General features: G+C 42.7%; 1 protein-coding gene across 1 annotated transcript; it reads right to left on the bottom strand.

The window, feature by feature from the left end:
- Positions 1-468: 468 nt before the first annotated feature.
- Positions 469-11,626, bottom strand: ccnl1a (cyclin L1a). Its single transcript, XM_056440960.1, has 10 exons — positions 11,295-11,626; positions 11,002-11,076; positions 10,380-10,489; positions 8,465-8,585; positions 8,208-8,272; positions 3,628-3,727; positions 3,402-3,506; positions 2,613-2,869; positions 2,350-2,448; positions 469-2,194 (listed from the first exon to the last, which is right to left on the bottom strand). Exons 1-10 carry the CDS (start codon positions 11,532-11,534, stop codon positions 1,741-1,743), a joined length of 1,626 nt encoding a protein of 541 aa, XP_056296935.1. The 5' UTR covers positions 11,535-11,626; the 3' UTR covers positions 469-1,740.
- Between the last annotated feature and the right edge of the window lie 2,882 nt (positions 11,627-14,508).

The following is a 14,508-nucleotide window of genomic DNA, read 5'->3' as shown; positions in this document are numbered from 1 at the left end:
TGTTGCACAATTTGCAAAGCAAGCGTGAGAGTGCGCCGTCAGCTGACACGTGTGTGTGTGTGTGTGTGTGTGTTATGTCATTTCGCTTTCTGGCACGTTTAATTATTGTGCAACAGCAACATGAAGTATTTAACAAATGAAGATTGGAAACGTTGGGACAGCTCGAGCCGTCTGGAGGACCAACGAGACGCGGACACACGTGGTCCCTCAACCATCGCGGGGTCAAAGTATGACACCGGTCTGAGGAGCCGACTCGAAATGTAAGACATGCGCACTTGCAGTAATAAAGCCAACAGCGCCCTCTGGCGGTCACACTCACGACTCACCAGTGTTTCCCCGCTTCATATTCAGATACACAAAGCGTGTCATGAGTATCATATGGACTCATGCGTGCACGAGACACTAACCTCTCCCCAAACGGATCTGTTGGGTTATTTAGTGAAGTCTACTTCAATGAAGACCATAGAGTTCAGTGGCATAACTCATTTATTATTGAATAAAAATTGGACATGAACACGTGCAGACTAAAAACCAGTGTAACAAATTGACAACCCTAAACTTTTTCAAATCAAGTCTGCATCCCCTGCTGTAAAAAAAGAAAAAAGAAAAAAGTCTATAATTGAAACTGTACAAAACACAGCTTTAGCAACATACATGTCATAAAGATGGAAACATACCCCTCGCCCACCTGTCCGTTAATGTGCAAACATACTAATCTTCCTGAATGATCGCCATTATTTTACATTTGTTCATTCAATAGTTCCACTGAGCTGTTAGCTTTTATAAATCAAAGCGTTCACATTTTGTCAGCAGATATCGATCCATCTTTACACTGTAAATAAGTTTTGTTTTCCCAAAGTCCATAACTTTACATGTAAAACTAAGAACACAAGGGTAGGGTAGAGCGATGGTTTTGGTGCGGAAAAAATGAAGGTAAAACTTAGAGTTGGCAGGACACGCGGTCTGGGACTGATGTCACTGCAGTCGGACCTGGGTGGAAAAAAGGTGAGTAAACCTACAAGTAGTCCACTTAACGCTGGTAGATATTGCTGCAGCCTGGGTTCCTCAGACGCACACATCCTATCCATAGAAACACAACATCAACCACCTCTGCCAAATATCAGCGATAAGTGTGCCGTTATGTAGAAGAGTCAAATTAAGGAATATTCTATCACCAAGACATTTGTACATGCAGAAGGTATTGGGTAGGATTTAGGTCATTTAAACATCGTTTCCATAAATGCCACAAGGACAAGGCAACGGTCTGGATATATATATATAAAAAACAACTTAATATTTAGTTATTTGTCATAGGTGAACAAAATTAAAAAGGTTGAAGAGAATCAACATTCCTGTAAATTATATAGTTTAAATGGTCATTTTCAGGATGCTTAAGAGAAACCCAGAAACCCAACTCGGTTGGCATTAGGCTGGAAATATACACAAAACTAAACTAAACTTGGCATGTTCTCTCAACACGCAGAGGTGCAGCATTTGGCTTCGACGGCTGCAACGTGGGGGACACGTCAGCAATGTCATCCGAGAGGGGGCAGATATTCGTTTTGCTTCCATAATAGTTTAAATGCAACCATTTAGTCAACCTTTAGAAGAACTCGTAAGATACGAGTTCATTCAATGAAAAGACGAGTCGCACTGTGTTCAGAGGACACGCCAAATCAGATTTAGTTTGGGGAATCGATCCTAGAGATAGCCTGTTGGTGGGGGGGGGGGGGAGTTGCCTCAGCGGCGGTGACGGCCATGTCCCGAGTGCCCGCTACTGCCGTGGTGTTTGCTCTTGTGGCCACGCTCCCTCTCCCTTTCGTAGGACCGAGACCTCTCTCTCCTGTCTCCTCGATGAGCGCCTCCTCGCTCATGTTTGTGTTTCTTTGCCGTGAGGTCAAAGGTACTGCGTTCTCTGTCTCTCTCCCGTTCCCTCTCTCGGTCCCGCTCCACTTTGACTGGAGTGCGGGATCTCGTGCGGGTACGCGAGTGCTTTCTCTTGTGCCCAGATCCTCCACCTCCACTGTTGCTGTGACGACTGCTGGGCTTGGAGTCACTATTGCCATGGTGGGCGGACTTGGTCTTGAGGTGGGGGAGGAGGGGGGAGGGCGGATGGCGCCGAGGCGATGGGCTACGACTGTGAGAGCGAGAGCGTGAACTGTACGTCCCTGAGCGACTGCGTCTGCCGTTGTAACTGTGGAAGCAGGGGCAAAAGACGAAGATAAGGAATACGTTCAGCTAGTTAAACATAAAGAAAATATGTTTGATGGCACGTTTAAAATTATCGTACAGTTTCAACACTCACATCAGGAAATGAAAAATATTCAAACATATTCGTAGAGATCTTACTGTCTGCGAGGAGATCGGGACCTAGACCGGGAGCGTGTTCTTGAGCGAGATCGACTTCTGCTCCTGCTGTTCCTGCCAATCTTCGTGTCTTTTCTTAAGCTGAAAACATATATAATATATATATATATATATTAGGAATTACAAAGAGAAGCACCATGAGATAAGTGGCATGACAGCCATCTGGAGATAAAAGATGAACTGAAAGGTAGGAAAAGAAAGGATGAGTATGGATAAAATGCCCCTTATGTGCATTTGTTTCTTACCCATTGTGTGGACTCTTGTTGACCTGAGTCCGGCTATCTGGCTCCTTCTTAGCTGCTTTGAGGGAGAGCTGAGGGTTTGGAGACTTCTCCTCCATCTTTGCAACATTTGGGGAGCAGGGCTTGGAAGCAGGAGAGAAGCCCCCCAGTGTGGTCAATGCAGGGGTCCCATCAGCATTCAGGCCTTTAGCTTTCAGCTTGGCCTCTGACAAGAACATTTTCCTCCGCTCCACCTCCCTTTCCATCTGCTCATAGTTAGGCTGAGGAAGAAACCACACTGTCACTTTAGACGGACGACACTGGCAGCGAGCAGCGCTGCCAATAAGTTTGTTGGGACATGAAGTGTTTCCTAAAGCAAAGGAATCTATGCCAATGTTTCCATCTTAGACTGACGAGATGTGGTACTTAGTCAAGAACCATGTATGTATGTATGCATGTATGTATGCATGTATGTTAATAACATTGGCTGCTGTGATGATCAGGTTTTTACTGACTCCAGCCCACCTGAATTAGCGTTGGTGACCAATGTTTCTGAACTCAATGCACTCAAGTGAAGTAAGCTTTTAAATAAAAAAATAGAAATAGAAAGCCTTTTCAGTCTACTACCTATGATGGACAGTCAGGTTTATACTTATATTTCATCCACACTCAATGTCATCTGGGAACAATTTATGGACGAAATAAAGCATGCTAAAATATTGATAACCATCTATTGACTAATGCAGTATTCATATGGGAAGTCACATAAATGATCTATGGTCATACCAAAACAGTGCATTAAAAAAAACCTACCTTCTTCCTGGTGTAGAGTTTGAGGGTGGTGATGCAGACTTCTTTAACTTCATCGTCACTGGCTCCAAACAACAGGTACCAATTGGGTTTGGATGGCAGAGGTATCTGGGAGACACATGCGCAAAAGGTGTTATTTTGAGGTAATGTGTAAGATTAGAGTGGACAACATTTAGTGCGAAATCAATAATGAATTGGGTTGTGTTGATCTGAAACCATTTCTTTCTACCTGCAGGGCTCGAGCAGCGAGGAATATGCAGGCACAGGCAATCGTCTCGGCTTGGAATCTCACAAACACGTTGGTCCTTAGGGTATCATTCATGTAGTTCCTATAAAGACAAAAACAACACATAGAAACAAAAACATAGCATCTCGTCTGCACAACGCTACTTCTTACCCATGCCAACATACTTTGGGACGTGTCACGGCCGCAAGTTGTTAAGGTCGGTAAATAATCTGCAATATTCCTCGGTTATTTTATCACGGCGTTATGTTTTTCTAATTTCCAGTTGACATTTCGGTCGGCGACTTTTGAAAGCAACACTAACTTTAGGGCTGCAACAACAAATCGATAAAAAAACGATTAGAATAGTTGGCAACAAATTTCATTATCGATTTGTTGCGTCGCACAATTATTACGCCACTCAATAAGTCGCAGAGAAGTTGAGTTGAGCACGGAGCAAAAAAGAAAAAAGAGCAGAGGTAGAGGAAAGACCATAATGCTGCGTTGTGAAAGCCAATCAGCGATGAGCTGCTCCGCCACTGGCTGCTGCTGCTCTAGTGGTGCTGGAAGCGACAGTTATTCAGACGCAGTCGGTGAGACTCACTGAGCTTTGTGAGCCCACGGGTCATGTTACGAACCCAAATACGAGGGCGTTGGATGTTCCGACATTTGTGGGACGTCCACAACAAGTATAAAGCAGAACTAGTGGATAGTTCTTCAGTGGTGGATGAAGGAAAAATTTAACTTTTTACGGCGCAAAGCAACGGAGATAAGCCACGCACCTTTCAGGCGCGGATAAACCACCAACAGTCAGGCGAGTAAAGCGTAGTCAGTTCTGTTTTTGAATAAAGAGTTGGAAATTAATGCTGTTGTTTTTTTAGCCGATTAATTGATACATCTAAAACATAATCGTTAGTTGCAGCCCTAACTAACTTGCTGACCGTCATCCTCATGTAAAGGTTGCCGTTAAAGGATTAGCCCAATAGTGGCATCAAAATAATCATAAGCCCTAACAGCGATAAACACAGCAGTTATACATTTTACAGTGCAGAACAGCGATATGCATTTGGATCTTTCGAAATGTAACTTTGTCCATTTCTCTCTGGGGCATCCATGAGAGTGCTGTATGTCACAGGGAAAGCATGAAGACACAAATGGGGGGGGAAAAAATCTACTGAAGACCTGCCAACACCATTTTACCACACTGACCTTTAGAGTAGCTAGTTTAGGACTACTGATTGAGATAATGACATGCCTTGAGGGGAGGGGGGGCATGCAGACATACGAATCCAACGCATTCATCAAGAATGCAGTTGCTTTCAAACGGTTATATTTGAGGGAATAGAAAGACACAGCATGTATGGTGGCATGCACAAAAGCTAGAATTTGGGCGTCAGTGGCATGTAGATGTTATCAAATGATGCATCACTGGTCTTATCTTCAGACAACGGCTTGTGATACTCACATTGATTGTAAGGCTCAACTGCAAAACAACAACCACTTATAAACTACAATAAATGTTTTCCAGCCATGATTTAAAACCAACTCACCTAAGAAATCAGATCGTTTTGCCTGATACCCATTTCACTATAACTCATCTAAAAAGACATGTGGTGGAAATCTATGCTACACTACTTAGGTTGAGTAAAAACGTTGTGATATTAACAGATTATGCATCAGAGGGTTGTCTGGGACAATGGATAAATTAGATTAGCCATGAAGAGTTAGGAACGAAGAAGACAAAATGGCCAGGATGTGAATTGGGAAAGTACAGGGTGGTGTGAGCATCTATGTCCTTATGAAACATAGAAGTCCGAAAGAGAGAAAAGTGTGATAAGAGAAACACGATGGTTAAACTCCAATAAAATAGCGCTACACTGACCCCATTCAGATTACCAAGCGGAAATACAACCAGCAAAAAAATGCAACTAGTCACAAAGCAGTCAGGTCTCCAATTACTGCATGTCAAGTTCCACCCATTCAGATAACTTAACTCTAATAATGTAATACTGGAAGGATGCCGCACGTACTTATTTACAACAATGCCACACCGGGTTACTTCCAGTCTAGCCTGCCTTCACAGGGCTCCAGACTAACTTTTTTTACTAGGAGCACAGTGGCCCCTAACTTAAAATGTTAGGGGCGCAAGCAGAACATTTAGGGGCGCACACAGGGTTTTTCCTGGGTCAAAATGGGTCTTCGGTGCTCCCCAAAAAAAATGTTTGCGCGCTGCGCGCGCACCGTCTATTCATGCAGGTCGAGCTGTTGAGTGAGTGATCAGCAGCTGGCCGCTCTGTCCATTCACGCACCTCACAGTTGTGTATTGATCAGACAAGAAGACACGCTTATCAACTCCAGTGTTTCCTCTACTATTATAACAGGGGGAATCTCCACCCGTCACCCTGTGGCCAATCAAAATATTTGTTGGTTTCAAGAGATGCACCGATCAGGTTTTTGGTGCCGATCACCGATCACTGAAATCAGTATCTGCCGATCACCGATAATACCGATCACTGAAATCAGTATCTGCCGATCCGATAATACCGATCACGGTGTCGATTGAAGCATTCTATTTATTGTGTAGCATTATTGCCTAGGACTATGAGGAAATACATATATAAAGCACCTCAAACATGAAAGAAATTACCGATTTCTTTAAACATTTAGGACTTTTACTTTGAAAAATGTCCTAATTGATACATTAAAATTGTTTGATTGCTATTGTAGGGGATTTCAGATATGTATGGACCACATCTGCATTATTCATTTCCTGGAACTCTTGGGGAAATCTATAGACAGGACTTTGTTTAGCATACAAAAGACTGACTAATTTTTATAAACTCTTCCTTGGTACAGTAAAAATGTTTTAATGTTAGCATAATTTAAGCTAAATCTCAGAAACGATCTATAAAGATACATCAGTTCATTGTTTACTTTTATATGTTAGTGTATGATTTGTCGACATCTTATTTTGATAAACGGATGTTGTTTCACGTGGTTCTTTCCGCTAACTTTGCAAAACCGGATGTTGTCACTTAAATCCTTCCGCTAACTTTATCAAAACCCTCGCGCGCTCCCGATCGAATGCGTTTACCGTGAGCATCAGTCTGTCGGGGCAGACATGTGAGAGTCGGCTGAGTTGACCCAGAGATTCAACTCGGGGGACGGGGACGCCGCTCGGTGGTGAGGATCCCCTCGTGGACCTCTCACTCTGCGGCCCTCGCCCTCGTTGCGTCTCCGTTGCGCCTCTTTTCACACATTAGCCCCCCCACACACAGGCCAGCCTTCTTCTTCGGTTTTAGTCTCCTTTCTTCTTCTTCTGGAGTTAATGTCGGTTAGTAAACCAGTCATTCAGGCATTACCGCTAACTATAGTGGGCTGAAGTGTAGAACAAGTTTGTAAACAACAAAAATATTTAATAACAAAAAAAAGAAATCTGCTAATTTACTGGTCGCGCATGCGCGAGTTGATGAAAAATGTACTCGCACTGTGTCTAATTTTAGGCGCAAAATGCGACCATTTGGTCGCAGTCTGGAGCCCTGCTTCATCAAAGGACCTGCGCGTTGGCATGTCAGTGTGAAAATGCTCTGCTAACACTATGATAGATAGCACTTGGTCGCTGGTTTCTGACTGCTGCGTGCGTGGGTTAGACAGGTCCGTGGAGGCAAACCCTGAGAACTGGATCAGCCTGTAAGACACACATGTCTGGACACCAAGTAAGTTGGGGACAGGACACAGTATACTACTGTAAATATAAAAAATAGGCAGGTAAATTGGTCCAAAAAAGTTATTCTGTTGTGGCTAAGTTTACTTCATTGATAGATGCAAGTAAACTCGAAAAAATATTTATAAACTTATATATAGCTACTTAGCAAAACTGGGTATTACAGTTGAAACCTTTGTAGCAAGACCAAAAAAATACAAATCCTTTTGGACACAAGAGAAAACAAGATGATGTTGGCTGTTGGGAAAGGCCCGCCCGCCCCCTTCAGTGAATCTCGGCATTGGGATTGGCTGTCTGGAGAGGGGCAGCCAGCCAATGAGGGGAGCTTCCTTAGGTCATGTGGTTGGAGGAGGCAGAGTTCAGAGGTTCTTTATGTGACTTACCAGCATGGACTACCCTTTAATCAAAGAGTAGAGAGAAAGGACAAAGTTAAACCAAGTTCCATGGGCACCGCAAATCAAACAGACTTTACAGCAAAGCCATGTAAGGGCAGACAAGAGAGTGAGACACGCAACAGGTTTGCAATACAAAAATTGCTCCATCAGAAAGAAAAAAGGTGGAAAGGTTCAAATGGAGTGAGGGAACGTCGCAGTCAAACCTGGGCGAAATGGTTGTTGAATAACTTTCAAAATGTGTGCTTAAGAACACATCTGGCACCTGAACATCACTTATCCGACAGGTGTCGTTTCCACATATGGGTTTGTTCCAAGATCCTAGCAGATAAATCAAGTGCTCTTCAACTGATTCAACCATTTGAAACTCGTTCAACTTCATATTTAGCCCAGGTCTGGTGGCACTTCTTGCAGACATGACAGGTTGCTGCTGTTGGGAACAGTCAGTGGAGAACTAGGAAGGAACTTACCAGGCCGTCTGGACCAGTGTCTGGTTCTTCTCACATTCAAGGACTTGAAGGTACATGACGATAATCTGGAATCATAAAACAACTGTACGTTAAAAATACAGTAGCACCCCAGCTGCTTCATTGTTCATGCTGCACTAAGAAGTCTGCAAAAGCTGCCTCCAGTGTGGTTGCACCTGTATGCTAGATCAAACTTAATGTTGCAATAAACAAACTACACCGCTCAGCACAAGAAAGATCGGAGTGTGACTTGAACTCACCTTGTGGGGATGCTTGACATGCACACAGAAGCCCAGCTCCTTCAGGATCCGCCTTTCTGCTTTGATGACTTGGTTTTTGGTATTTATGTAGTTCTGATCAAGTATCAATGAACTTGGAGTCCTGGTTCATAAAGGAATCAAAATAAAATAATATTTCCCCCTTTGGAAATAAAAATAAATAAAGTGCCCTTTTGAGTTCTTGCACTATTCTCTTTTTTCCGTTTCAACCAACTTAAAGCAACAGGTTTAACTGTTTGCATGCCTGACCGTTTGCTGGGGTTTGAGGACTCCTGTGGTTCCAGTGAAAGCATATGGGATTTTGTTGACAGTGCTCTACCTCATTCACCATGTGTCAAAGCTTTTATAGAAATATCAACTCAATCGGCCACAACCTTAATGCGCTAACATTTTACAATCGGCCAACGTGGACTCAAATATAAACCCAAACCTATGGCGAGATGTCACAAATCATGCTCACCTATTCTCATGTACACACTATTAAAGAACCAAAAACACTTAACCTTTATTCATAGTACGGCTGCATATCCAGACCAAAAAAAATGTCCCTGCAAACAGAACACTGTACCAACTACAACATATCTGCTGGTTAAAACATAGTATTTTAAATGCTATTAATGCAGACAAAAAAAATTAACAAAAGCAAATTTATACCATTCCGTAAAATAATCACACATTTCTAAAATTGACAACTTGGATAAGATTCATTGTGATTTATAAATCAGTAAACAGGCGGTGTGTAGGCCTCCCTGTTATACATCATGTATATTTAGGATGTACGATATATACATCACAATACCAGAATGAATAAATCTTAACACCTTTAGTATAATTGAGCATATTTATAAGGAAAATCCCATTTCAAGTCAAAATGTTGTATTTTCATGTCTTAAACAGAAAATTAAGTGTGAATACCACCATACTGAAAACTACACATATGGTAATATGATCTGTGTGATGTCCATTATTTAACACAACCAACAGTCCAAGTACACATCTTAACAACAGACTTGCTACAAGTGCAACATGGTTACTGTTACACTCAAGGCCAATTCAAATTCTTCTTCAGATAATGCCAATTTATTAAAGTTACAGTGCATGCACCGCATGGACTACAATTAGCCAATTCATTATTCTAATGTCAACAAACAAGGTGATATTTCTATTAAAGCTATGGGTTGGCAAACAGTTGGTGAATGGGGCGTTACTCTTAAAGCACAAACAAGATGCACGGTGAAGAGCAGTCAGTGAAGAAGACTACGTTACCCAATGGCGGACAGAAACCCAAAGCTTAAGAATGAACCACAGGAGTCCTCAAGGCGCCCCGGGGGCCAAGGACCTTCGGCCAACCTGTCATCCCCGATCCCAGTGCCCCACGGTGGTTGAGACCACAGGCTTCTCCCACAGGAGGGGTGGGGTGGCCCTGGGGGAGGAGAGACCCCCTTGCATCATGGTTGTCATGCCGACTGCTTCATCTTACGTACCATTCCACATCACCCAGGCTTTGGTAAATGTAGCTGGTCGCTGTTAGTTGGTTGCAAGGGAAAAAAGAAGCCAAGTTAATGCCATGGTCTATCGTATAGACATGAACAGATTTCTAAGAAGACAAAGGCACAAGCAAATAAAGCCATGGTGCCTTGTCTTACAATACAGGCCAATTTTTTTAAAGTGAGTTTGTCACGAATTCAATTTCAGTGTAATGTCAAACTCAGATGTTACAAGTAGACAATTACACTTTTGAAACTACCAGTGAAGCGGAAACTGAAAAGTTTTTAAATGGTTTAGAGTACAAGGATATACAGAAGAGCACTTTCACAACAAATAAAAACATAACATTGGATAAACGATCCATTTAAAAAAAAAAAAACGTGTATTATTTCCCAATGGCGATACTTACTTTTTGGCTCTCATCTGTCTCAGATGGTGAAAAACATTTATGACATCTCGTATTCGTCTCGGTGCTTCCTCAATCTTGGAGGCCAAGTTGATACAAGCCATTGCAACAATCTGGAAAGAAGATAATTGAAACAAACGATTGGAAGACACAGTTAAATAACCTATGCCATGCACAAAGAGTACTCAAACATCAAAATATTCCAATGAAGAGACACAAATGTATCAAGACATTTATTTGTCTACAATTGTAATATATCTTGAACAATTAAGTTATTGATATTACTGATAGAATGTATATTGTTACATTGACCAGCCAACCAATGACAAGTTGAATATTTTAAGATTGCCTCCAAGATGTTTTCAACAGTTGCATATTATTTAAGTCTTCGATTAGAGAAAAGGGAATAATGTTTTTATTCGGTATCATCTCTGTACTTCCGAGTGTCAGTGTTCCGATTTTAAGTCTATTCCGTCTTCCCCCTCTTCCGTCTTCCAGCAGTTCAAATAACGCTGGTACAACGCATCGACAATATGGCTGCCGTGAACGTAACCACAACGATGAGCTACGCTAGCAAGCGGCGAACAGGCGGCATGACAAAGAAGACACGCTTAAACTGACTCACCTCAAAACTGTGCTTGACGAAGGACTTAGAGTAGAAAAAACGATGAAACAGCACCTGCCCCGTTGCCATTGCCACCTGTCGAGGAAAACACAGACCATTAGATTTGGACTCGTGGAAGCAGGCCTAACCTTGCACAATGGACCGCCGCCATTTTAACTACACCACGCCAACAGTAGCAAGCTGCTAACAGCAGGCCGCGATGTGCTCGAGACTAGAAACCAATATAAACATTTGCTCGGGGCAAATAAAAACACCAGACATATTAGAATATATTAGGATTCACGGAGTTGTACCTGCGGTAGCCGGAGGAGAATTCCCGCGGACTGAATCAGTTCACACCCAAGAATGCGAAGGTCGGTCTCTGTGTTCAAGTCGAGGCCGTCGACCATCGACGGTGTCGGCGAGAGCCTTTCCTCCGGGATGAGCGAGTTGTCAATCGTAAGGTACACCTCCGAGTAAACTTTGTCACCGATAAGGATGCCATCGTTGTTCGTGGATGCGTTGGACGATACAGAAAGGGGACCCGCGGCCATCTTCACCCGAAAAAAGAGCGATTATCGGATATCAGCGACAAGCTCGTCCAGTTTCGACGGAACTACCGCGGAGCAGGGAGACTACAAAGCACGTGACGTCACAGCCTTGTTTGCACCCAGACGTTTGTGTGTACATCCCCGCCGATAAAATAGTCCCTCAATAGCACATCGCAGTTAAAAAACGACATGACTTCACGAATGTTCACGAACTAACATGGAATGTAATAAAACTCCGTTAATCTAGTGGTCACTTATTTTTCGATTATTGTTCTTCTTTTATCTTAACTTTCTATCTAATGCAGCCGCAGTCTAAAAAAGGTAATCAAGCTTTATACAAATAAATAGTTCAAAAACAGATCCGCTGACCTAAGATACTTATAGCGAAGTGTATTGCCATTACATATGATGGTATCTCATGCTTCCTTCACGAGCTCCACGTAAGCTGAGTTTCCTAATATTTTAGATGACAAATGGATGCTAAAAAAATATTTGTTGGTTTAAAACTTCACTATCTTCATAAATACTACAACACCTCTGATCAGGCGTCCTTAAAGAAAACACCAGAAAATACGTTTTAAAAATGAACATATCTTATTTGATTTATACAAGTAGTGTTCTTTTCCGGAGGTTCGGTTTTACAATTAGTTAACATAATATCCCCTGTATATCCCTTATATATTTAGCGGCCTAAATATTACTTAATATTAGAAACACAAGCATCTCGTTAGATAATTTAATTATTGTAGGAGGTCGTGAGTCGTTTCCAACACCACGCGAAGGCAACAGAAGGAATCGACTCACCACCAACCGTTTCAGTGACGTCCGTTACGGGAAAGTCGGACTTCTCACCCATGGAACATATCCATCCGCCATTTAGGAGAAATATGAGTCACAGCCGAAACTTAGAATAACCAAACACATGTTTAAATGAAATCTGTGATTGCAAGCGTGATTTTCACACAATGTAAAAGGACGTCAGTAATATGAGCTTTGTAATTTCCGGTTTAACCGTTTCAAGCAGCGACCCAGGCCGGGGGAGCAGGACCAGATCGGTTAAGACAAATTCTGTGCTTGATTTTAAGACTCTGGCATTGGTTCTGTGAAAGAAGGCGCAGCGTCATGTGATTAGCAAGTACAGGGAACATTGTGTTCACTCACTGATTAGCCTCCGTGATCGTGTTGCTTGAAGCAATGCAGTAACTAAAATCAGACAGCAGAGAGAACCAGAGACCTAGCTGTTGAGGTTTCTGAAAAATCAGGTGCCCTGAGTATGATCTTCCTGGGTTTAAAATGGGTCTTATGAGGACTTATATACTGAATATATAAGCTGCAGTGCGTGTCTGTTGTTTGTTTCTGTGAATGTTGAACCAAACATTCTCAGGGCTCTTAAGTTTTGAAGACAGGCAAGAGTGACATATCCACCCCCACCATCGCAGAACGAAACTTTCGGATATCAGTCGCGCGCAATTCCAGGATGCTTTATTTTCATTGGTTGCTGGATGAAATCTTACCCAGATACAACAGATACTTTTTTTCTAAGATTGTGTGTGTGTGTGTGTGTAAAGCTATTGTAAGCAATAGCAAATAGCATAATCGTGCAATCATGGCACAAAGTTCTGCTTTCATAACCTGTTTGAGGCTCTATGTGGCATGTAAGACACACACACGCACGCATGCACACACAGAGGAGTTTTCCTAATACACCACATGAGGTGGCAGACTGAGGTCTCACTACTGTCCCCGTCATTAACCACTGTCTCCGTCATTAACCTACAACCAGCACCTCGGCCTGCACTTACGCAGTTACCACGACAACAAGAATACTGAGCATTCTTTCTCCGGTTGCCCTGGTGACACTAATTATAGGGTGTGGGAGGGCTCACGGGACAGCAGAATTCCGGAACGACCAAAAACGAAGCAGGAGAGAGGCATTTAGGGCCGCCCAGTGACGAACAAGGGCTTAGTTATACACACACACACACGCCACTCCCTGTGTATTTACGAGCAACTTGCAGATTTACCAGGGACACGTGTGCGTGCCTGCCTTGCTATGATAATTACTGCGAGGAGATCACACTCCAAATGTGTGTGCAAGGCATGCCTGGTGTGTTTACATATGACTGTTTGTGTGTGAGGCGAATTTGTTCAGGCTGATTACATTTGAACGTTATAGTGCGATCACTCAAGTCAACATAATGGTTCTTTATGTTGTAAGCCTGTGACATACATCTCAATATGTACAAAGCACTTCAAGGGGTTCTATCTATTCACACAAACATGGTTAAGGTAGGAGTAGAAAAGAGAGTTGACTGGATCGGAAATAAAGTGAATGCACAGTAAGAGAAGCCTCGAAGGAAATCCTTTTTAAAAACAGGGTCACAGTGGTTTGATAATAAAATAAGGCCAAAAACATTTTAAAAAATGATGTGTGTGTGTTCCAGAGGGGGGTGTTTGTGTGTCGTCAGAACAGTGTAGAAGCAGGGAGAGTGTGTTTATGCCACTGACTGGCATAAGAAGAGGCGACCTCTTAAAATACACAGCAGACATGCAGGTCACGGTGGGAGGAAGTTTAACCGGGATGAAAGGAAATGTCATCGGTCCGAAGAGCATGTGCAGGGAGAATGTGAGCGCTTGTCAAAAGCTCAGCCTCTGTCTGGTGTGGACCCTTTCCACGGCAGACGTTTTGAAAAAACAGGATAAATAAAGAAGAGAAACAGGTGGAAATAGGAACTTTAATAATGGCTCTGTTCTGTTCAAGTGACCCAGTCCCCTATGTCAGTGTGACAGAACAATACGAGAACTCTGGAACTGAAGCAGCCAAATAGAATTCAGCCATCGTTAATGTTACTAATTCCATTTTTGGAACTTTGATGACAAGGTATGAGTTGCACTGAGCATCTAGAACTGTTAAGGGCTGAAAGTTGGCAACAAATACCGTCTCCTTCTTCTTCTTCTTGTTGTCGAGGTATTCTTC

Source organism: Pseudoliparis swirei, chromosome 20 (assembly GCF_029220125.1).
Source record: "Pseudoliparis swirei isolate HS2019 ecotype Mariana Trench chromosome 20, NWPU_hadal_v1, whole genome shotgun sequence".
Classification (NCBI taxonomy): domain Eukaryota; kingdom Metazoa; phylum Chordata; class Actinopteri; order Perciformes; family Liparidae; genus Pseudoliparis; species Pseudoliparis swirei.
Note: the sequence above shows the minus strand (reverse complement) of the source record. Positions and strands in the feature narration are given on the sequence as shown.

Coding starts and splice junctions, on each gene's coding strand:
- ccnl1a (XM_056440960.1), bottom strand. CDS start 11,534: ATGGCCGCGGGTCCCCTTTCTGTATCGTCCAACGCATCCACGAACAAC. Junction 8,273..8,464: donor ATGTCAAGCATCCCCACAAG/GTGAGTTCAAGT, acceptor TTATGATTCCAG/ATTATCGTCATGTACCTTCA. Junction 3,728..8,207: donor ACACTGGTCCAGACGGCCTG/GTAAGTTCCTTC, acceptor TTGTCTTTATAG/GAACTACATGAATGATACCC.